At 45.7% G+C, this 22,432-nt stretch overlaps 1 protein-coding gene across 1 annotated transcript; it reads left to right on the plus strand.

Annotated features, from left to right (window-relative positions):
* Positions 1 to 873: 873 nt before the first annotated feature.
* On the plus strand, positions 874 to 1,626 carry LOC139000653 (cyclin-Q-like). Its single transcript, XM_070402790.1, has one exon. The coding sequence runs from the start codon at positions 874 to 876 to the stop codon at positions 1,624 to 1,626; it is 753 nt and encodes a 250-aa protein (XP_070258891.1).
* Positions 1,627 to 22,432: the final 20,806 nt, after the last annotated feature.

The following is a 22,432-nucleotide window of genomic DNA, read 5'->3' on the forward strand; positions in this document are numbered from 1 at the left end:
CATCAAAAAAACTAGGAGATTTAATGAATGAATTTGGCAATGTAGCAGGGTACAAAATTAACACCCAGAATTCTATGGCTTTTTGATACACCAATAATGAACTCACAGAAAGAGAAACTAAAAGTAAAAAAAAAAAAAAATCCCATTTACCAGTGCAACAAAGAATTAAGATACCTGGGAATAAACTTAACTAAGGAGGTAAAAGACCTGTTCATGGGAAACTACAGGAAATTGAAAAAGTGATAGAGGAAGACTAAAGCAAATAGAAGAACATAGCATATTCATGGATTGGTATAAGCAACATCATTAAAATGTTCATACCACCCAAAGCAATCTACAGTGTTAATGTATTCCCCATTAAAATATCAATGGCATAGCCAAAAACCTAGAACAAAGATTCAAAAAATGCCTATGGAATGAAAAAAAAAAAAATAGCCCCAAATAGTTCCAGCAATCTGGACAAAGAAGAGCAAAGTTGGAGGGATCACAATATCAGATATCAAGCTATATTACCAAGCGACCATTCTCAAAACTGCCTGTTACTGGCACTAAAACAGACATATAGCCCAATGGGACAGAACAGAGAACATAGAAGTCGACCCTAACCATAACGCCCAATTAATATTTGACAAAGGAGGCAAAAGCATAGAATGGAGTCATACAGTCTCTTCAATAATTGGTGTTGGAACCAGGGCGGTGGTCAAGCCCAGGCTGGGCGAGGCAGGTGGGGCGGGTTGGTGCTGGGCTGGGTGGGGCGGGACAGGGCAGGGCAGGGCTGCTGCACAGGGCACTAGGACCCAGCTGGCGCCGGCCACGCCCTGAGGACTCCTGCCCTTCCAGCCACCAAGGTCTGGGGCCTCCAGGCTGAGCCCCATGGAGGACCTTCCCCTGGACAGCTGCAAAGAGGAGGACACGGCGCCCGGCGCCAAGGGGTGGCCCGCACCCCAGGCGAGGGTGCACTTCCCTGTGACAAGCTTCATCATGGAGGCAGGTGTCAAGCTAGGGATGCAGTCCATTCCCGTCGCCACCGCCTGTGCCATTTACCACAAGTTCTTCTGCGAGATCAACGTGGACGCCTATGACCCCTACTTGGTCGCCATGTCTGCCCTTTACTTGGCTGGCAAAGTGGAAGAACAGCCCCTGCGAACCCGTGACATCATCAACGTGTCCAACAGGTACTTCCACCCGGGCAGCGAGCCCTTGGAGCTGGACTCCGGGTTCTGGGTGATCCGGGACAGCATTGCGCAGTGCGAGCTCCTTGTGCTGCGGGTACTGCGCTTCCAAGTCTCCTTTGAGCACCCACACAGGTACCTGCTCCACTACCTGATTTCTCTCAAGAACTGGCTGACTCCTTACAGCTGGCAACGGACCCCCATCTCCGTCACTGCCTGGGCCCTGCTGCGGGACAGCTACCGCGGGGGGCTGTGCCTCTGGTTCCAGGCTCAGCACATAGCGCTGGCGGTGCTCCACCTGCCCCTGCAGGTCTATGGGGTCGAGGTGACCGCCGAGGCCGAGGCCGAGAAGCCTTGGTGGCAGGTGTTTAGTGACGACCTGTCCAAGCCAATCATTGATGACATTGTGTCTGATCTCAGTGGGATTTATACCATGGATACAGAGAGGCCCTAAGGCCCTGGCCCAGGCCTGTCCAAAGAGATGCCTGGGACGCTCGGCTGCCAGCAGAAGGCGCCACCACATCGCCGTGAGGGCAGGTCCCCAGAGCGCTGGCTGGGAGGACTGGTTTTGTGCTGCTGGAGACGGGCCTCTGAAGGCGATGACATGCTGCCATGTTGATTCTCAGGCTTTGACTGACCCGGCAGCCATGGTCCAGAAGGCGATGGGAGCTGCACCTCCTGCGGGCAGGACCTTGCTGCGGGCGGCTCTGAGGTGTCCTGGTCTGCTTTTGTGCTTTGAAAGGACGCAGACTGCAGCGGAGCTTTGGGATCAGAGGAAGGAAAATCAAAGAACAGATGGGACTGTACCCCACGGGATTTTTTAAAGGCCAGATTTAGAGAAAGTATGAATGATTTAACATGGAGGAAATTTTAGTTTGCTTAATGAGAGATATTACAAAGCCAAAATAAACATATAATAATAATTGGTGTTGGACAAATAGCACAGATACATGCAAAAAAATTAATCTAGACCACCAACTTACACCATACACAAATATAAACTGGAAATGAATAAAGGACTTAACGGTGAGTGGGTAACCATGAAAATCTTAGGAGAATACATAGGCAGCAAAATATCAGGCATATGTCCCTGCAATATCTTTACTGAAACAGCTCCTAGGGCAATGAAAACTGAGGAGAAAATAAACAAATGGTACTACGTCAAATCAAAAAGCTTCTGCAGAGAAGAAGAAGCCAACAGTTATAACAACAACAACAAAACAAGGAAGTCCCCTGCCAGGGAGAAGATATGTGCCTATGTTATATCCGCTAAGGACCTATTCTCCAAAATTTATACTGAACTCATCCAATTAAACAAAAGGAAGATCAACATTCCAATAAAAAAAAATGGGCATAGGACTAAGACACTTTTTGAAAGTGGACATACAGAAAGCCAAGAGACACATGAAAACATGCTCAAAACCAGTAATCATCCCAGACATGCAAATCAAAAGGACAATGAGATACCATCTCACACTGGTCAGAATGGCTATCATCAACAATTCAACAAACAACAAGAGCTGGCGAGGATGGGGTGTCAAAGGAAGCCTCTTGCATGACTGGTGGGAATGCATTATGGTATAGCAACTATGCAGAACACTATGGAGTTTCCTCAAAAACTTTAAAAAACGTAGCTCCCATTTTAACTGTAATCCCACTACTAGGAACATATCTCAAGAAATGACAAACACCCATCGGAAAGGGCATGTGCACCCACATATTTACAGCAGCACAATATACAATAGCTAATATTTGGAAAAAACCTAAGTGACCATCAGCAGATAAATGGATTAAAATCTGTGGCACATACCCACATAGGAAAAATAAACGGCTGTAAAAAATAAAGAACTTTTACCATTCCCAAAAGCATGGAAGGACATGTAGAGCATTTTGCTAAGCAAAACCAGCTGGAGAAAGATAAATACCACATGATCTCACTCAATTGTGGAACACATTGAACAACATAAACTATTCAACAAAAATAGATCCAGAGACAGAAAAGCATGGGATTGACTGTCAAACCTCAGAGGGAAGGAAGGACTAGGGGGTAAGAGATCAACCAAAGGATTTATATGCAGGCATATCAGCATAGCCATGGACATAGACACTGGGGGGGAGGGGGAGGGCATGTGCTGGGGTGCAGGTGCACAATGGGGAAAAGGAGACATATGTAATACTATATGTAATCCTCTAAACAATAAAGTATTTTTAAAAAATGTGTTCCTAGAATTATACCTTCTAAATATAGTAATTTGATTAACATACATACCTAAATTCCCCAATCTCCCAATAACTTCATGATGGTTGATCTTTTAGCTAAATCAACATGGCATGTGTAAACATAGCTCAGGTCATTGTAATTCCTCCACACAAAACTCTTTGGATGTCTGGACCTATTTCTCTTAACAAATCTGCAGTCACACATTCCACCAAGATGTTTGGCACTGATGGGCAGCGACACAAACCAAACAGCCACTAGACACAGTTGCCACCTTAAGGAATCACTTGAGCTTTCTAGTCCAAAATGTTTTCCACAGATTGAGTCTTTAATGTACTTTCCACACCCTGGCCTCCTTCCGCACATCTGAGATTCAGCAAACATCCCTTGATCCCCTTAATTTTATGAATAAAAACACTATCTCCTGCCAATACAACTTCTAAAAATAATTACCTCCTATATTTTTCCTCTTATCTTTTTTGTGCATGATTGTACTTATTTACATTTCCTTTCATGCTTTTTATTTTTACCATAGAAAATAAGTGCCCAATAAGAATCATGGTGTAGGCTACAAAACATCACTTGAAAGAAGAAACCTAGGAATAATCTCTACAGGAACTACATTTTCTTCTGGTTAGAAACTAGAGAAACCACATCAACTAGTCTTCATAAATCAAATAAATGGACTTCTGAACTCAAGAAAAATCATGAGACTAATCCAACTCTTGGCTGTCCACAAACCCTAAAAGATAAAGGTAAAGGAAAAGGGTCAATATGTACTGACCCCCATCAATGTACCATAAAACAGGCTCTCCAAATAAAGGTCAGGGACATAAGTGAGTTATGTACTAAAAGTCATTGAAGATCAACAACTTAATATATGACATCATGAGTATACACACAAATTAACTTAAACATAAATCAAAAGTGTAGACAAAGCACAAACTTAGTTATTGATGTAGAAATCTGCATATGTTACCTTGTCCCAGGAGAGTGATTCTAAATAAATCCAAAAGAACGTGGCTTAAAATAATGGTATGATATATTGGAAATATATGAAAATATAACAGAACCAAAGAAAATATGTACCCCAAAAGAGGCCCGAATGGTGTGACTTTCACGGTAATATTAAGGAATACTTGTGCAACGAGCACAGACACCTTTGAAGGATATGGGACACACTTACATTGGCTGGACTTTAAGATTACAGAGAAATAAGACTATTTCCTTCACTAGTACATTAAAGACCCAATAAAAGGAACTCTTATCCACTACTTTAATATAAATCAGGATATATACATTTTACAAAAATCAGTCTTGTTGCACGATTCAAAAATAATTAACCAGAGAAAAGTTAGGGAAGGAAAGGTCAATTAATTATGGCACACCCAATCTCCTAACTCACATCAGTTCCTGTCTTCAAGAACTAAATACACAGCCCACCTGCTGTGACTCTGTGTGGTTGACCATCCGGTTGTGAGCCTGGAGGTCCCGGTCCCATTCCTGGTCAAAGAACAAGCCCAAGTACTTGCTCAATCACCAGTGGGGGACAGGGAGATGCAGCCGATCAATGATTCTCTCTCATCATTCATGTTTTTGTTTCTCTCTCCCTCTCCCTTGCTCTATGAAATCAATACAAATACTTTTTTGAAAAGGTATACCAACTTGAGGCTAAAGGGACTATGCATACCATATTTTCAAGACCTTTTTTTATGCTATGGAAATGTTTGCATCAATTGCATTAGCTTCTTACCAACAGTGACCTGATTTCTGCTCTCACTATATGTCAGGGGTGGGCAGGCTGTTCTAAGTTAGGAAGTGCTTTGAAGGCTTTAAGCCCGATTCCATTTGTATTCATATACTAAAGTAACTTAGGTTAATGTACTATTTTGCGACACAAAAACGGACATTTCAACATCCTTGCAACCCCATAGTCCAGCAGTTTTGTAAAAAAAAAATAATAATAATAATGATGGCTAAATAAACAAGGCTCATATGGCATTATCAAAGTTTAAAAACAAGAAGAAGCAAACCTGCAAATACTATTACTTGAACCACAGTGCTAGAATTATATTAAAAGACTTACTTTTTTAAAAAATATATTTTATTGATTTTTTTTTTTTAAAGAGAGGATGGGAGAGTGATAGCGAGTTAGAAACATTGATCGGCTGCCTCCTGCACACCCCCCAACTGGGGGTATGCCCGCAACCAAGGTACAAGTCCTTGACCAGAATTGAACCAGGGACCTTTCAGTCTGCAGGCTGATGCTCTACCCACTGAACCAAACTGGTTAGGGCAAAAGACTTACTTTTTCATTCATTTCTTTGGCAGCATCTGTCACATCTTCAGAATTCTCTCTGGACTAGTTTCTGGCACCCTCCTTTATAAAGAGTACTGGAATTTAGAATTTTACATGCCACATGAAATTTAATCTCTTAGAGATATTTCAATTTCTCTAAGTTTTTGAGAAATTCTCACAGAGACTCTTAATCCTATACAATAAAAGGGTAATATGCAAATTGACAGAACAGTGGAATGACCAGTCACTATGATACACACTGACCACAAGAGGGCAGACGCTAAATGCAGGAGCTTCCCCCTAGTAGTCAGTGTGCTCCCACAAAGGGAGCACCACTCAGTGAAAAACCAAGCTAACACCTGGCGAGCACAGCAGTGGGGGAAGGAGCCTCTCCGGCCTCCATGGCAGTGGTAATGCTATCCAACTAAGGCCTTAGGCCCACTTCCACTGTCAGACATCCCCCAAGGGCTCCCGAACTGCCAGAGGGCACAGGCCAGGCTGAGCGACCGGCTGCTGAGTTGCATGCACTAGGTCTTTAGATTAATATAATGGACACAATATAATACCAATCATCTGAAACTTGGTAAAAAAAAAAAAAAAGGGCAAAGCATTTTGCATTCTCATTATCTTCTCAAAAATCTCTAGGGAATAAATGCCACAGTTAATGTCTTATGGCATTCCATGAACCAACCCCATAATAAACTCACAATGTCTTACTTTTGCTCTTTATTACCTGGGACTGTAACAGGATTGCAAGGAGGTAGATTCATTCCTGGGCAAGTGGAATAGAGGAACTGAGACAAGAAATTCAAGCCTGGCCAGTTTGTACAGCTTGTAGAAAGTCCTTAATCCTCCCCAACCAAGGACAGGTGGTTCATATCTCTCTTCCCACATGAGAGACTACACAGCAAAATCACCCTGGAACTTCCAAGGTGTGAGTGAGAGAGGAGGATGGACAGAGGGGAAGTTTTGTCTTGCCCACCAAACAAACCAGCCTGCTGTCTTGGGAAAGGGAGGAAAGGGGACTTTATCTCATTCAGTAAGCAAAGAATCAACAGCCTTGGGACTTGCCAAGATGAAAATTGTCAGACATTCTCATCAACTCTGAGACAGCTATGGCCAGTAAAAGGAGACCTTGAAATGCAGTCTGTCCCCTCCCTGCCAGCCCCTCATACAAGGGCAAAGCCTGGGGCTTCCAGCCGCTCTCCTTCCCTGCCTCCTGAAGACACACCTAGGGAGAAACTAAAGGGCGATTTCTGGAAGCAAGCCTCCACACACTCCCCAGGTGTCGGATACACTCCCATCCATGTTTACAGGGGAACTTCCTGGGCCTTTGGACAGGAAGCAGCCTGACAGGGAATGAGTGTCAATTACCCATCAGGGCAGCCCCAGGCCGCAGCACAGCTGTGCATTCGCCTCCTCAGGCATGACTTCCTATATTGTCCCCAACATTCTGAGGCCCTCACCTTTTTGTCCTCATGCAGTGGGAAGCCAAGGCTCAAAGCTACTCAGAGAGGTGCAGTCCTCTAGGGGCTGGCATGGCCTGGCTCCAGAAGCAGGGAGGCTGAGAATCCTGGATTAAAGTTATCATTATGGCAGAGTGGCTGCACAGGCAGCGGAGTGGAGGGTCCCCTGCTAAATGCAGGAGCGAAAGAGGACCTCCCGGGGAAGGTTGCAAGGCGTGGAGACCAGCATTTGCTGTCTTTCTCTCTCAGGGCATCTGTCTGCTACCTGCCTGTGTGCATATCCGCTCTTATCACCCATCCATCCTCTGTCTTGCATGCATCACCTCTTTACCCATTATCTTTCCTGGGTGCCAACCACCATGCATCACCCACCGGCCATCCTCTGTCATGCCTCGTCTACCTCTCCCTCCTCAGTTGTTAAGGTTAGAAATCCTGAGCCACTTTGTGGGTGCTGTGAGTTTCCCTTGCCACCCAGGCATCCCAGTCCTCCATTTTATACCGTCTACTTCTCCTCTCCCAGGGGCTGTTGAAAGGGAAAAAGAGAATAAAACAGGGTAGGGAAAACCTTATTTTGCTTAGCAGATATCTTGCAGCAAGCTTGCAGCCTTGAGCACAGCATAGCCCAGATAACCAGAAGACACCTGGCATGGAAGGAACCAAGGACAGACCAGACCCTTATGTCAGCAGAGCGGCTTGCAGCCAGCAAAAATAAGTAAAAACTCTCTCCCTGCTCTCATGACTGATGACTTTCTCTGTCTCAACCCACCGGCACCCAGGTGTCGCGAATAAAATGTCTTTTGATACATCTTGTACCCCCAGACGTCCCACCTCACACAGGAACAGCACTCATGGACAAGATGACGGGGTGCCTTTCAGCAGAGGATCCCCTACCAACCGCCATATCCTGGCAGAATCCCTGTCTGGCACAGAGGACCTCCGCTTCCCAATACCTGCAGAGCTTAAGCACAAGCAGAGGGCCCACAGAAGGAATACCACAGCCACCTGCATGTGGTGGTGAGAGGAGGCCACTGGGCCCAAGCCTCCAAGGCATCCCAGGGCAGAGTGTTTTCCCAGTCCCGGCGGGGCTGTACCTCTGAAGCTCTCGGCAGGGTGGTGCTGGTACTTGGTTAAGGTCAGTTCCTGTTGCTACATACTTTGACCCTCAGTCTGGAGCAGGGAAGGGCCTGGCAGGGTGACTATGAAAGATGACCATCATGCCTGCGGGAGGGATGGGCAAGGAGCAAAGGAATAGGAGACCGGTAGGGGAAAGCTGGGGGCCTCTGTGTTATAGCAGAAGCAGTGAGCAGATCTCCCTTACTAATGTCAACACCACCACTCTGAAAACTAAAACTGGAGCTCTGTACCATCAGGACCTCCTCAGGCAGGAAGCTGGGTCACCAGCCTCTTTCAAGCCCCCTACCAACACTTTACCTGTGTTGTGGCCCTGCAGCCTCTCAATCTCTTCTCCCCTTGGACATTGGTGCATTGGCATTTTCTGTCACTTTTAGGCGCCTGGAGTATTTTTTCAATGTTGGTTTTATTATATTTAAACAGCATGATGTATCTGTGTATTTTGTTGTTGCTAATCCAAGTTAGAGGACCTTTTCCCACTGTTGACCTTTTTCAACAGAAAGCATGGAAGGGGAGGTGGGAGGGAGGGATGAAGGGAGGGAAGGAAGGAGGTGGGAGGGATGGAGAGAGAGAGAGAGAGAAGGAGACATCCATTGGTTAACTACAAGCCAGGAACATGCCCTTGACCTGGAATGAAACGGGGGATCCTGTAGTGCCAAGGCTGGTGCTCAACCGACTTAGGCACAGCAGCCAAGGGGGTAATTTAACATTTTTAATCAGAAGGAGCATTTGGCAGCCTGAACCATAGAAAAAAATATGAAGGTCTGAGTTTCAGCCCATTTCCAGAGAATTTGCCTTCATATTCGTTCATAATCCATTATTTAAGTTAAAACATTATTCTTCAGCTGTATTTGAGAGAAATGTAAGTTCCCTTGTCTATCTCAGCCTCATGGACAACTTTTTAGCTCAGGCAGATAAAAGCATAGGTTTTCAAAATATTTAAGACTTTACTAGTGTCATGTCATACTGACATAAAATTATTCATAAAGCGGTTCAAGTATTGTTATTTGGTCACTGACTTTACAGGAGGCTCAGTTGGAGCACCAGAAGCACAAAGGCCCCCTCTGACTTATGGTGGTCCAGTCCTGTGATGATGATTACAGCCACACAGGAGATGGGTATGATGGGGGCACTGCAATTACTGCAACAGCCAATGGGACACCCGTCAGAGGTCCTGAGTGTGGTGCTGGCGGCGATCCCAGGATTCACCATCTACGCAAGAGAGAGTGAATCATGCAGTACAGTAGCGCACCTTATTGGGGTCTCAGTGATTCAGGGAGGAAGCCCATGTGACAGAAGAATTAGACACTGAAATTAAAAATGATAAGGTACAGAAAACATTTTATTGTAAAGAATTTGCCTTCTGTTATTTAAGAATAACTAAGTGCAAATGGTAGGTTTGGGGGAAGCATCAAGAATTGTAGGTACCATTATGATGTTTCAGGATTGGAGGCAAGGTTTGAATTATTCAAGGTTGTTTCATAAGTGCTGTTTTAAATTACAATATACTTAAATGTTTAAATTTTACATATTGCATTGTTAAAATATTCAGAATATAAGCACAACCAACAGACCAACAGAGGCAAGACACTGGGAGTGGGTGGAAGAGAACAAGTGACTAGGGTTAGGGGAGCCCGGGGGGAGGTCAGTAGAAAAAAAGAAAGAGTCATATATGTTAGTACTTGTAAAACCTTAAACAATAACATTACAAAAAATTTTCAGGAGAAAGTGTTCTGCAACATGGGATTTCTTGTCAGATTTTACTATAAACACATAAGAGCAATCTGTTTGGATGGTGAGTTATATTCATGGCCCTAAATTTCTCAGGGTGTCTATGACCATAAGTGCATAAAGTCTTTGAAGTGAACTGCATACAAAATGAGGCAGTGTGTTACTTCGTCATGGCATGCTGCCCTGTTTTCCAGTTAGGGAGGGGAAACAAATTAGGTATTCTCCTTGAAAACCTAAATGGATAAAAGGATTGAAGAACCTCTGACAAGGCTGAAAAAAAAGGATTCCTCCAGCACTGTGGCCCACACTTTGCACCCTAAGATACTGATAAGGAGCAGGCCTATACCACTGGCCGCAGGAGGAAGAGGAGACCTTAGGGAAATAGGAGATGAGGTGGGCAGCAATAGAACAACGTGGAATGGCAGCACAGCAGCCTAGGCCTCAGCATGAGGAAGATTGGCAGACACCTGTGGAAAGGAGTATAGGAAGAACATGTCATGCCAGCCCCTGTTGAGGGGCAGGTGGCAAGGCCTGAAGGTGCTTGGGCGGCCTAGAGGGAGAGTTCAGAGGAGTGGCTCAAGGAATCTATTTTGATTCTGAGTGACAGTGGACATGCACACTCCCTCCCCTTGCCTAACCCCCCTCTGCCTGAACTGGAATTGCACTGCCCTTGTTGTGCTGGTGGTTCCTGTCTCATGCCCACACCATGAGGACCTGGTGTCTCAGGCTCTATCCCTCCCAGCATCCAGGTGTCCCTGTGAGAGAAAAGGAATGGCCCAGGAAACTGGCAGCACAGCGGGGGAGAGCCCAGCCAGCCCCTCCTCACCCGTCCTGTCCGCTCACTGGGAGCCATGGTCCTCTCATAGTACTTCATGGGATGGAGCCACAGATCCTTGCTGATGATCTGGAAGGGCAAACAGACCTGGGTCAGGAGAGCACAGGGGCCCGAATAGAAACCCAAGCAGCAGAGGGACATAGGAGGTTGTATGCTGGCATGGCTAGTGACATCCCACCTCAGCAATCCTGCCAGATTCTGCCACCATGTGGTCAGAGAACCAGTAGAAGAAGCTGGGGCTGCTGTCCTGGTGCCCGTGGCTGTAGGCTTCTCCTTCACAATACTGGTGCCACTGAATGGGGGTGGCACGGGACAGCCTGTATCCTGCAGGAGAGGGGTATGTGAAGCTGGGCACAGCGCCTTCCCACCCTGCCCACCACCAGCTGCAGCCCATGCAGGGAGCCTCCTCTTACCTGAGAGGGTGATGAGATACTTCTTCACAATCACATGGTTGCTGAAGTAGGGGTTGCTGCCGAAGTACAGGCTAATGGTGCAGCGACCACAGGGATGCCTGACTTCCCTCACCTGCAGAAGGAAAGTGGACCCAGGGAGTCAAGTCACAGCCCAGGGCTCCCGCCTGTAGCCGTTTTCAGGGACAGGCCATTTCCCTACCTCCCCTCCACCACGCTGTGGAGCAGGAGGCCTCACCTTCAAATCGATCATGTGGCCAAGCATGTTTTCATCTTGGACGCTGATCATGGCCGACAACTCTGGGTGGTTGACAAACTGCTTTGTGTCAAGGAGCCTGCATCCGGGGAGCTGGGCATGGACCAGCTAGAAAGTACAGCGTGGCCTGGCCTCTCCTTCCCTTAAGGCCACTCATTCTCCATGAAAGGCAGAAAGGGGCACAGCACCACTCTGTTTCCTGACAGACCCTGATGCCCACCAGATTGTTTTGTGCTGAGGGCTTGACAGGCTACACATCACACATTGCTGCTTCTGGCTGAGGAATTGGACATACAGACGGCCTGTAGGGCAGCGTTAGTTAGTCCCAGAAGAGCCCGTGCAACACAGCCCTGTTTGTTGGCATCAGCCCCTGATGTATGTGTGCCTCTGCGTTGGAGCTCTGCCCCTGGACCCCAGTTACCGCTTCTATGGGGCCTGTATAAGACAGAGGGTGTCTCCAGGACCCTGGGCCAGACTGGGGCATACTGCCCCGACCTTGTCCTCAATGTTCTTTTCTATGGGAACCATCCCCGCTTACACTGTTCTCCTGCACTGTCCCATGCTCCTTGTGATCCTGGACCTCCACCCTCAAGGATACAGCTGTGAGCCAGAATCCAGGGATGCGCCGGATATAGAGGCTTCTCAGTTCGAAATAGGGCTTGAGCCTCTGCCGAGTCCTCCACCTGAGCCGAGAGAAGGCCCTGCTGGCTTGCTTGTTCACGGGCTCCATCTCCAATTGAAGGGCCTGGAGCACCTCCAGAGGGGACCAGGTTAACTTGGCCCCGGGCCCTGACTGGGCCGGCTCCTGCTGCACTGGTTCCTCTTCTTCTGGCTTTGCTTTGGCCTCTGACTGAGGCTCCAACTCTCTCACCTGTTCCACTGCCTCCATGGTGCCCTCCACCTCCCCCTGCAGGACAAACTGTTCCCCTACAATTAATTGCTCCTCCATCCACCCCTCCTCCTGGTGGTCACTCCCTTGCAGATCCCCAGTCAGTTGTGCCTCCAGCCTCAGCTCTTCACTCACCACCTCCTCCTCCCTCCCCACCTGCAGATCTGGGAAAACCTCCTCCCCCGCCCAAGTGGCCTGCCATGGCACCACCTGCAGAAGGCCCTCTGTCCACAGGACAAAGTGAGCCTGTGCCTGCAACTCCTCCCCCAGGCCCTCCTTGTCTTCCCCTTGCTCCTCACTCTGGGTTCCCTGCTGCACCTCACTCTCCTCTCCCTGCACACACTGCTCTGCAGCCACCCAGTCCTCCCCTGCCCCCCACTCAAGATCTAGCCAAACTTCCTGGCCTGTGTCCAATCTCAGCTCCAGGGTCTCAGCCTCCCCCACTTGCATGAAATCCTCCTGCTCCAGCCCCAAAGCTGCCCTCTGAACCGCCTGTGCCCTTATGTCCTGGTTATCACCACTTTCCTGCACTGAGTTGAAACTAAAAGCCTCCTGGGCCATCCTGCTTGCCCTCTCCTTCCTGGTGCAAAGGCCCTGGGGTGCACTGGGAATCCTCAGGTTCCCTGCAGTTGAAGGCCCCCTAGTGTAACTGAGAGGAAGCGCGTTGCCTCCAGGAGCCCCTCAGTCTCCCAACACAGCCTGTCTCTGGATGCCCCTGACTCTGAGACCTGTGCTGTGCAGGAGCAGGCGGTGCAGAGCCTGCTGAGTCCAGGCAAGGCGACTGCTCACTGGTGCATGCATCCAGGCCCTGGTGTGCTGAGTGTGTGCACACTGGGCTCACGCACAGTCGCTGGTCATGTGAACATGTGGTACAGAAGGCACCTGGCCAGGGCTATCCTGCTGTTTCTGGGTGGGCTCCTGAAAAGCCTCTTCCAATCACGGACGGGGCAGTGGGCGACTCCCTGTGCAGCCCTGCCCCTCACTCAAAGCTCAGGTGTAGGTAGATGGTGGACTCGGAGGTATCCTATTTTCTCTTCATTAGCCAGAAAGCGGAGATTTTGAAAGCTTAGAAACTTGACCTGACTGAAAAGAAGGAAGAAATGTTGGAACTTGAAAATGACTTCTGGTTTTCTCACTGTGCAGAATAAAATCAAACACTGCTGCAGTTAAATATTTCACCCCTTGTTCTCCCCGCACGAACTACAATAATAATCTGATTTGTGTTGATATTTACAGCTGTGTTGCTGACAATTACCTGGAAGAGAAGTTAAGGTGATTCAATAGGTTGGAAAAAGTTCAACTAAATCAGAAAGCAGGTCTGATTAAGCAAGTTTATTCTCTATCTATCTATCTATCTATCTAAATATATATATTAATATGGCCAAGTTGACTTGTGCATGTGTGATACATATGAAGCTCTTGCTGGCGACAATCGCATGCATAGTTTTGATTTGTCATTGTCAATCTGAATTTGGTTGACACTTCTATTACAGAGAAAGGGCAAATAGCGGTATTAAAATATTTCTTCTAATTAATTTCCTTTCCATGTGCACCTGGTCACTGGTATTCTAATAGTGGCAAGATATCATCTGTGAATACTAATATTCTATTGGGCCAGTACATGCCAAAGTGGTCACACATATCTACATTTATAAAAGCGTAAGCGACATTATGAGTGGTTGGTATGATGCACACTGACCAGCAGGATGCAGACACTCAACACAGGAGCTTCCCCCTGGTGGTCAAGGCTCTCCCACAGCGAGAGCATCACTCAGCCAGAAGCCGGGCTAATGGCTGGAAAGTGCAGCTGCAACAGCAAGAGCCTCTGCTGCCCATGTGACAAGCTACGAAGCAGTGGTGGCAGGTGGAGGGGGGCTTGGATGAGCGGGAACAGTGCAGCACCTGGCTCCCGCTGGGGCGCCTGCCCGGCTGCCGGTGCTTGAATTTCGTTCACCGGGCGTCTAGTCATTTTACTATTTATCACCAGTTTAGCATGGTTCTCTTCTAATGATGAATAATTTAAATGTATAACCTGAATTTTGGTAAGGATGGCCATATAGATTTTACGGCTCTTTAGCGGTATTATTTAATGGCTTCTATGAAGAACGCTAACCTCCTTCAAAATATGAGAAATATTACTTCTCCCACAAGCAGTACTATGTTTCAGTGCTAATTCTTTCCACGAATGCCCCTAAATGAGCCTTTCACTAATTGTCTTGCTCACGAGCTCATCCAAAATTGAAATGGGCAGGCTGCTTGTCTATATTCAAGTGCAGAGGCATATTCTTCTTAACTACACTGATGCTCTCAGTACTTTCCATTTTCCAACATAATTTATAGGGAAGTCTCAATGTTAGACTTTACAACGTCTCCTTACTAATACGAATAAGTCACTTTTACCTTACTTCTTCACAACTATGTGCATGCTCTGATTTAGCACCTTTCAATGCCTGACTCTTTCAAGTGTGCCTTTCCACCCTTGTTTTCATTAAAAGCAGACCCTCTGAACCCACACTGATCACTTTTTAGCCTGTTGAGATAATGCAGACAGTCTTCGGGTTACATAGGACTCGAAGTACATAGTTTAGTGGTTACGTCGCCATCCCCCATTTATTTATTTTAAAAAAAGTTTGATCATTTCCAGGTATGTACATATGTGCTTTACGTTTTTTGTTTTTTTATTATTATTCATTTACCACAAGTACAGGTCAGGAATTGTTATCTTTCTTTTCATTTTGTTTTATTTTTTGACTGTTTCACCCCATTACTGCTGTGTATGTGTGCTCCATGTGAGTGACATACGTGCTTATGTACCTGGGTTCTGACTTACGCGAATATTGCATTACATCCCACTGCAGGAACGTATCAACAATGTAACCCGAGGACCTACTGTACTTATATCCTATTGATTAACATGTAGTTATTTGGTCTCCATGTTTCCTCAATAAGTATATGATTGTTGGAAGCACAAAGTCTATCTTTATGTATTTATGTGTTTCTTAGAATTTTGATTCAATAAATGCCTTGTCCTTATAAAAAGATCTGGCCTTATAATTGAATGGCCTAATCCATGTTAGAGTAGGACACCATTACCAAAGTTTCCTCGGAAGAACACGTGTTGAAATCAAGAGTGTATCCTTCCAAACCCTACTTGAAACAAGAGCTTTAGTTGAGCTCCATTATGATCTAAACAGAGACAGAAACACTACGAGACATGGCAAGTTTCAGTTACTATATGCCTATTGAGCATGCCTCAAAACACATTTCCTGACAGTGCTATTGATCAGACTGTGCACTCACCAGACATTAGGGCCTTCATGCACAACTCCATCCTGAAACCACATGACAGAGAAGCTTATTGGACAAGAATGTTAGCAGGGACTTTACAATGAAGAGGAATTCTGAAGAGGATTAAACATGGTGGCAGAGCCATAGCCAGTTTGGAACAGTGGACAGATCACCGGCCTTCAGACTGAAGGGTCCCAGTTTTGATTCAAGTCAAGGGCACTTGCCTGGGTGTGGGCTCAATCTCCACTCTGGGGCATGCAGGAGGGGCCTGACCAATGATTCTCTCTCATCACATGTTTCTCTCACTCGCTCTCCTTTCCTCTCTGAGGTAAATAAAAATATATTTAAAAGAATGGTGGCAGAATAAGTGGATGCTTCAGGGACATGCTCCCAGGAACAAACTGATATTCCAACTAAAATACAGAAAAACTTCCTGAATAATCAATGGAACACTCACTGGAGAGAATCCTGACTCCTGAGGACCGAAGGTGGAGACCACTTAGACAATGGTAGGAGGAGAAGAGGCTTGAAGGGGCTGGCCTGACACCCACAGACAGCAACTGAAGTCCCAGAGGGATATCTCAGTTGTGGAGGACTACCAATGAGAACTCTGGGTCTAATCCCCAAGCTGGGCCTCCTAGCAGAGAGCACCAGAACTGAGGAGGGTACCCATATAACCTGTGGATGTGAATAGCAGCAGGGCACTGTCTGCCAGGGTGAGACAGCTAGAAATTCAGGCATCCACTTTAAGGGCCAATGCACAAATTTCCCTGTGGAGCCACACACCTTGTGCCCTGGCAAAGGGAGGGTGAAGTGGACTGCAGCTGTGAGGGCAAAAGCCAGAACTGGAGAGTCAAGGGTTCCAGCTCAGAAGACAGACACTTCAAGTTTCCTGGGAGGAGTCATTGCCTCATGCAGCAGAGAAAATGTTTCCCACACAGACATTTGCCTTTCCTGGAGGGGAGACAATTAACACACACTACTGGGAAACACCTTGCCCTGAGGACACTTAAGAGATTGTAAATAACAATTAACCTCCAGGCAGAGGCAACTGCCCCACCCTGTTGAAACAAACTCTTGCCACCCATGAGGACCATTGTCTTGGAGGCCAGTCAAGTTGGAATCCTATCAGTCTATAGACAGAGGAGGTCCCTGGAGGCTTTCAGTCTTTGCCTGTCCTAATTAGTCAGAAACATCCTGTAACAGTGTCCTGCACTAGAGACTGAGAGGCATAGAGGATCTACCTAACTCGTCATCACAAACCCAAACAGAAAGCCAGAAAGAGGAAACAAAGAAATAACCCCCAAATGGGAGAACTAGAGAATTCTCCAGATATAGAGATACATGAAGCACAGAGAAGACAGTTATCTGAATCTGACTTCGGAGTTATGAAGGAAAAAGAGCTCAACAGCATGAAAAAAGATATAGTGACTATGAAAAGAACAGTCCTAGATATAAAATGACCTAACACAAATAAAGAACTCATAGGAAGCAATAGGCAGATATTAGGTAAAAGCCAAAGATCGAATCACTGAATTAGAACAGAGTTTAAAATATCACCCAATAAAAAAAGGACAGAAAAAATAAGATTAAAAAGAAAACAAAAAAACAATCTGGAGGACCACTTACATAACAGTATTAGAATAGCGAGTGTGCCAAAAGAGGCAGGAGGGGAGAAAGGCATAGAGAAGGTCTTTGAAGAAACAATGGCAGAACACTTTCCTAACCCGGTAAAGGAAAATCCCACACAAGATCGAGAGCCAAAGAGAACCCCAAATAAGAAGTACCCAAACAAACCCATGCCCAGACACATCATAATTAAAATGCCAAAAATTAAAGACAAAGAGAGAATCGTCAAGGCAGCAAGAGAAAAGAAAACTGTTAGCTACAAAGGAGTTCACATAAGGCTGACTCCTGATCCCTCATCAGAAACTCTACAGGCCAGAGGAAGATGGCATGAAGTACTCAAATTAATGAAAAGCAAGGATCTGAGACCAAGATTACTATATCCGGTAATTATTTCATTCAAAATAGATGGTCAATACAGAGCTTCATAGGCAGAAAAAGGCTGAAGGAGTACATCATCCCCAAGCCAGCTTTACAAGAAATGCTAAAGAGATTCCTGTAATGAGGAGAAACAGAGACAGAAAGTTAGCCACACAGAAAAGAAATGGAAAGAAATAAATACCTATCAATAATAACCCTAAATGGGTCAATGCTCCAATCTAAAGGTGTAGTGGAGCAAAATGGATACAAAAACATGATGCAAGTATATGCTGTCTACAGGAGCACCACCTCAAAACAAAAGACACACACAGGATGGGAGTGAAGGAATGGAAAAAATTTCCATGCAAATGGAAAAGAAAAAAAAAGGCTGGATCAGCGGAGCCGAGAGGCCTCCCGGCCCCTGGATCAGCGGAGCCGAGAGGCCTCCCGGCCTCGGGATCAACGGAGGCCTCCTGGCCCCGGGATACGCATATCAGACAAAATAGACTTTAAAATGGCCTGGAGCACCATTTTAAAGGAGGGTCTGTCACCACTTTCCTGCACTGAGTTGAAACTAAAAGCCTCCTGGGCCATCCTGCTTGCCCTCTCCTTCCTGGTGCAAAGGCCCTGGGGTGCACTGGGAATCCTCAGGTTCCCTGCAGTTAAAGGCCCCCTAGTGTAACTGGGAAACACCTTACGCAATATCTTGCACCGGGCCTCTAGTAGCAATACGCATATCAGACAAAATAGACTTTAAAATAAAGGCCATCACAAGAGACAGAAAGGTCACTGCATGATACTAAAGGGACCAACCAACAGGACGATATCACCCTAGTAAACATATATTCACTCAACATAGAAGCACCTCAATATATATATATATATATATATATATATTAGAGGCCCGGTGCACGAAATTCGTGCACTGGGGATGGGTGGCGGGTCTCTTAGCCCAGCATGTGCCCTCTTGCAGTCCGGGACCCCTCCCTTGTTACTGCCCACCTGCTTGCTACTTCCTACCGCTTGGCTTGCTGCTCCTTAGTGCTGCCACGAAGGCCTTGGGTCTGCTGGGTGCCGGGCCTGCGGGTTTGTGTCTCTGATACCCACAGCAGCCCCAGCACCAAGGTGGCAGGCCTTGGGGCTGCTGGGTACAGGCCCCCCATTGCGTGTTTGTGTCTTCTATCAGGTCCCAGCAGCCCCAGCAGCCCCAGCACCACCTAAATAACTTAAGGGAAACTTTATTTAGTCTTCTTTTAAAAGCAATCTAGTTTAAAAATGAGTTGCAGTTAAGACAGAACAAAGAACATGGTACCTAAGAGTGAGATAGACTGACAGAGGAGAGGCTGGGCACTGGTCAGGGGCTTACATGCCAACTGTCCTCCACCTGGGAAATGATGTAAAATCGGTTTCTTTAGTTTTCTGCTTAATGGTCTTCTCCAGCACTGAGGTCAGAGGAGCCGCCTTCCAGCCCGCAGGCTGCTTCTCAGAGTCGAAAATTTCACCAAAGTCCTCTGCCTAGGACAGGACCTCTGCACCGCCAGGGTGCATAAACACACAGGGCTTCCATCAGGCTCTGCTGATCCCGGGGCCGGGAGGCCTCTCGGCTCCGCAGATCCAGGGGCCGGGAGGCCGCTCGGCTCCATTGATTCCGGGGCCAGGAGGCCTCTCTGCTCCGCCGATCCCGGGCCAGGAGGCCTCTCGGCTCCATTGATTTCGGGGCCAGGAGGCCTCTCTGCTCCGCTGATCCCGGGGCCAGGAGGCCTCCGTTGATCCCAAGGCCGGGAGGCCTTTCGGCTCCGCTGATCCAGGGGCCGGGAGGCCTCTCGGCTCCGTTAATTCCGGGGCCGGGAGGCCTCTCGGATCCACAGATCCAGGGTCGGGAGGCCTCTCGGCTCCGCAGATCCAGGGGCCGGGAGGCCTCTCGGCTCCGTTAATTCTGGGGGCGGGAGGCCTCTCGGCTCCGCTGATCCAGGGGAGTATAAATAGCCTGAGCAATCCTGAGGAAGAAGAAAAAAGTTGGTGGGCTCACAATAACAGATATTAAGCTATATTATAAAGCCACCATTCTCAAAGCTGCCTGCTACTAGCACTAGAAAAGACATATACACCACTAAAACAGAACAGAGAACCCAGAAGTGGACCCAAGTTATTATGCTCTATTCTTAATTCACAAAGGAGGCAAGAGCATAGAAAGGAGTCAAGACAGTCTCTTCAATAAATGTGAGAAAAATTAGAAAGATACATGCAAAATCATGAAACTCGAGCACCAACTTACGCCATTCACAAAAATAAACTCAAAGTGGATAAAGGACTTAAACATCAGATGAGAATCTATAAATAAAATCTTACAAGATTGCATATGTAGCAAAATATCAGATATGTCTTAGCAATATCTTCACTGATACAGCTCCAAAGACAATGCACACAAAGGGGAAAATATACAAATGGACTACATCAAAATAAAAATCTTCTGCACAGCAAACCATTCCTGAACAAACAATAAGAAAGCCCACTGCATAGGAGAACATATTTGTCAATGGCATCTCTGGTAAGTGTTCAATCTCCAAAGTTATCAGGGAACACACACAAATTAACAATAGCAAGATAAACAATCCAATCAAAACATTAGAAAAGGAATTAACTAACACTTTTGAAAAGGGGACCTACAAAAGGCCAAGAGACATACGAAAAAATGCTCAAAGGCACTAACAGTCCAAGAGATGCAAATCAAAACAACAATGAGGTACCAATCCACACCTGTTTGTGTGTGTGTGTGTGTGTATGCGTGTGTATGTATATGTATGTGTGTGTATATGCATGTGTATGTATATGTATGTGTGTGTGTGTATATACATACACACACACACACACACACACACATATATATATATATATATATATATATATATATATATATATATATATATCTGATAGAGGTCTAATGAACTTTGGTATGAACTTTGATATTCAGCAGGGCTGAAAATCAGCATTATATTACCCTGGTGTTGGCAAAATGGCTGAAGGCAATCTGCTAACCTGATAATTAAACTTTACTACTGTATGCCTCTTTGCTTTGCTGAAGGGCATATATGAGAAACCTAAAGCCAAGTAAATAAAAGCTGATGGGTGCTGGGTTTCAGAGAACCTCTCTGCTAGTGAGAAAGGTCTCTGCCTGCCCCCCCCCCATGCCTTCTAAATTTATATTTGTTGTCTAATGTATTCATTTTTGGGCAGCTCCTTTTCCAGATCCTGAATCCTTGCTGCAAAAGGTTGCAACATTCTGGCGCCCAAATGTGGGACATCTGGAGAAGAAGTCTCACCAGAGCAAAAAATGAAGAAATTTCACCAGAAAGGTGGGAAGTGAACCAAAAACTTAGGGAAAATTCTCTGTGCACAAAGTCCATGCCAGCTTCGGAAATTGTGAAACATAAAGTGGGCAGAAAATCTTTTATTTCTCCCAGGCTATAATGAGGAAAAGTTTGTGTATAAGGCAAAAAAAAAAAAAAAAAATTAAGAAAACAAAAGGGGAAATGTTGGGGCAAGACCAAGAGTAGTTAACATATCAATGCAAGAAGTCCCACAGAAGGTGAATGGGCAACCTCCTAACATGACAATACTTTTATTGTTTACCAAACTTTAACATTGATATGCCTGTTTGCTTTGGTACAGGGCAAATGTGTATTCAAGTAAATAAAAGCTGTTGTGTCCTGTGTTTCAGAGAGCCTCTCAACTAGAGAGAAAAGCCCACAGTACTCAAAAAGAAAGAGATAATAAAGATCAGAATAAACAACACTGATGAACCTCTAGTCAGGCTCAGCAAGAAAGTAAGAGAGAAGACCCAAATAAACAAAAACAGAAATGAAAGAGGTAAAGTAACAAATGACCCGACAGATATACAAAGGATTGTAAAAAATTACAATGAACAACTCTCCTACAACAAACTGGACAAGCTCAACAAAATGGACTTATTCCTAGAAAAAGACAAGCTTCCAAAACTCAATCAGGAAGAAGCAAAAATCCTGAACAGAGCGATACATACTGATAAAATTGAAAGAGTAATCAAAAAGCTTCCAAAAAACAAAAGCCCTGGACCAGATGGCTTCACAGGGGAGTTTTACCAAACATTCAAAGAAGACCTAAAACCATTCTTGCTTACACTATTTCAAATAATTCAAGAGGACGGCATACTTCCAAGCTCTTTTTATGAAGCCACATTATCATAATCCCAAAACCAGAAAAAGACACCACAAATAAAGTGATTTACAGGCCAATATTCCAGATGAACATTGATGCTGCAATCCTCAACTAAATTCTAGCAAAACCGGATCCAGCATTACATTAGAAAGATCATATACCATGACCAAGTGGGATTTATTCCAGGGATGCAAGGATGGGACAATATCCACAAATCAATGAACATGAAACATCACATAAACAAATTGAGAGAAAAACCACAATCATTTCAATAGGTGCAGAAAAGGCATTTGACCAAGTGCAACAGCCTTTTCTGATAAAAACACTCAGCAGAGTAGGAAGAGAAGGATCATCCTTCCACATAATAAAAGCCTTATGTGACAAACCTACAGCCAACATCATACTCTATGGGAAAAACTAAAACCATTTCCCTCTAGAACAGGAACAAGACAGGGACGCCCACTTTCACCACTCCTGTTCAACACAGTACTGGAAGTCCTAGCCACAGTGATCACACAAGAAAAAGAAATAAATGGTTCCCAAATTGGAAAATAAGA

The sequence above is a fragment of the Myotis yumanensis genome, unplaced genomic scaffold (assembly GCF_028538775.1).
Source record: "Myotis yumanensis isolate MYYU_CA2020_CCGP unplaced genomic scaffold, mMyoYum1.0.hap1 SCAF_24, whole genome shotgun sequence".
In the NCBI taxonomy this organism is placed as follows: Eukaryota; Metazoa; Chordata; class Mammalia; order Chiroptera; family Vespertilionidae; genus Myotis; species Myotis yumanensis.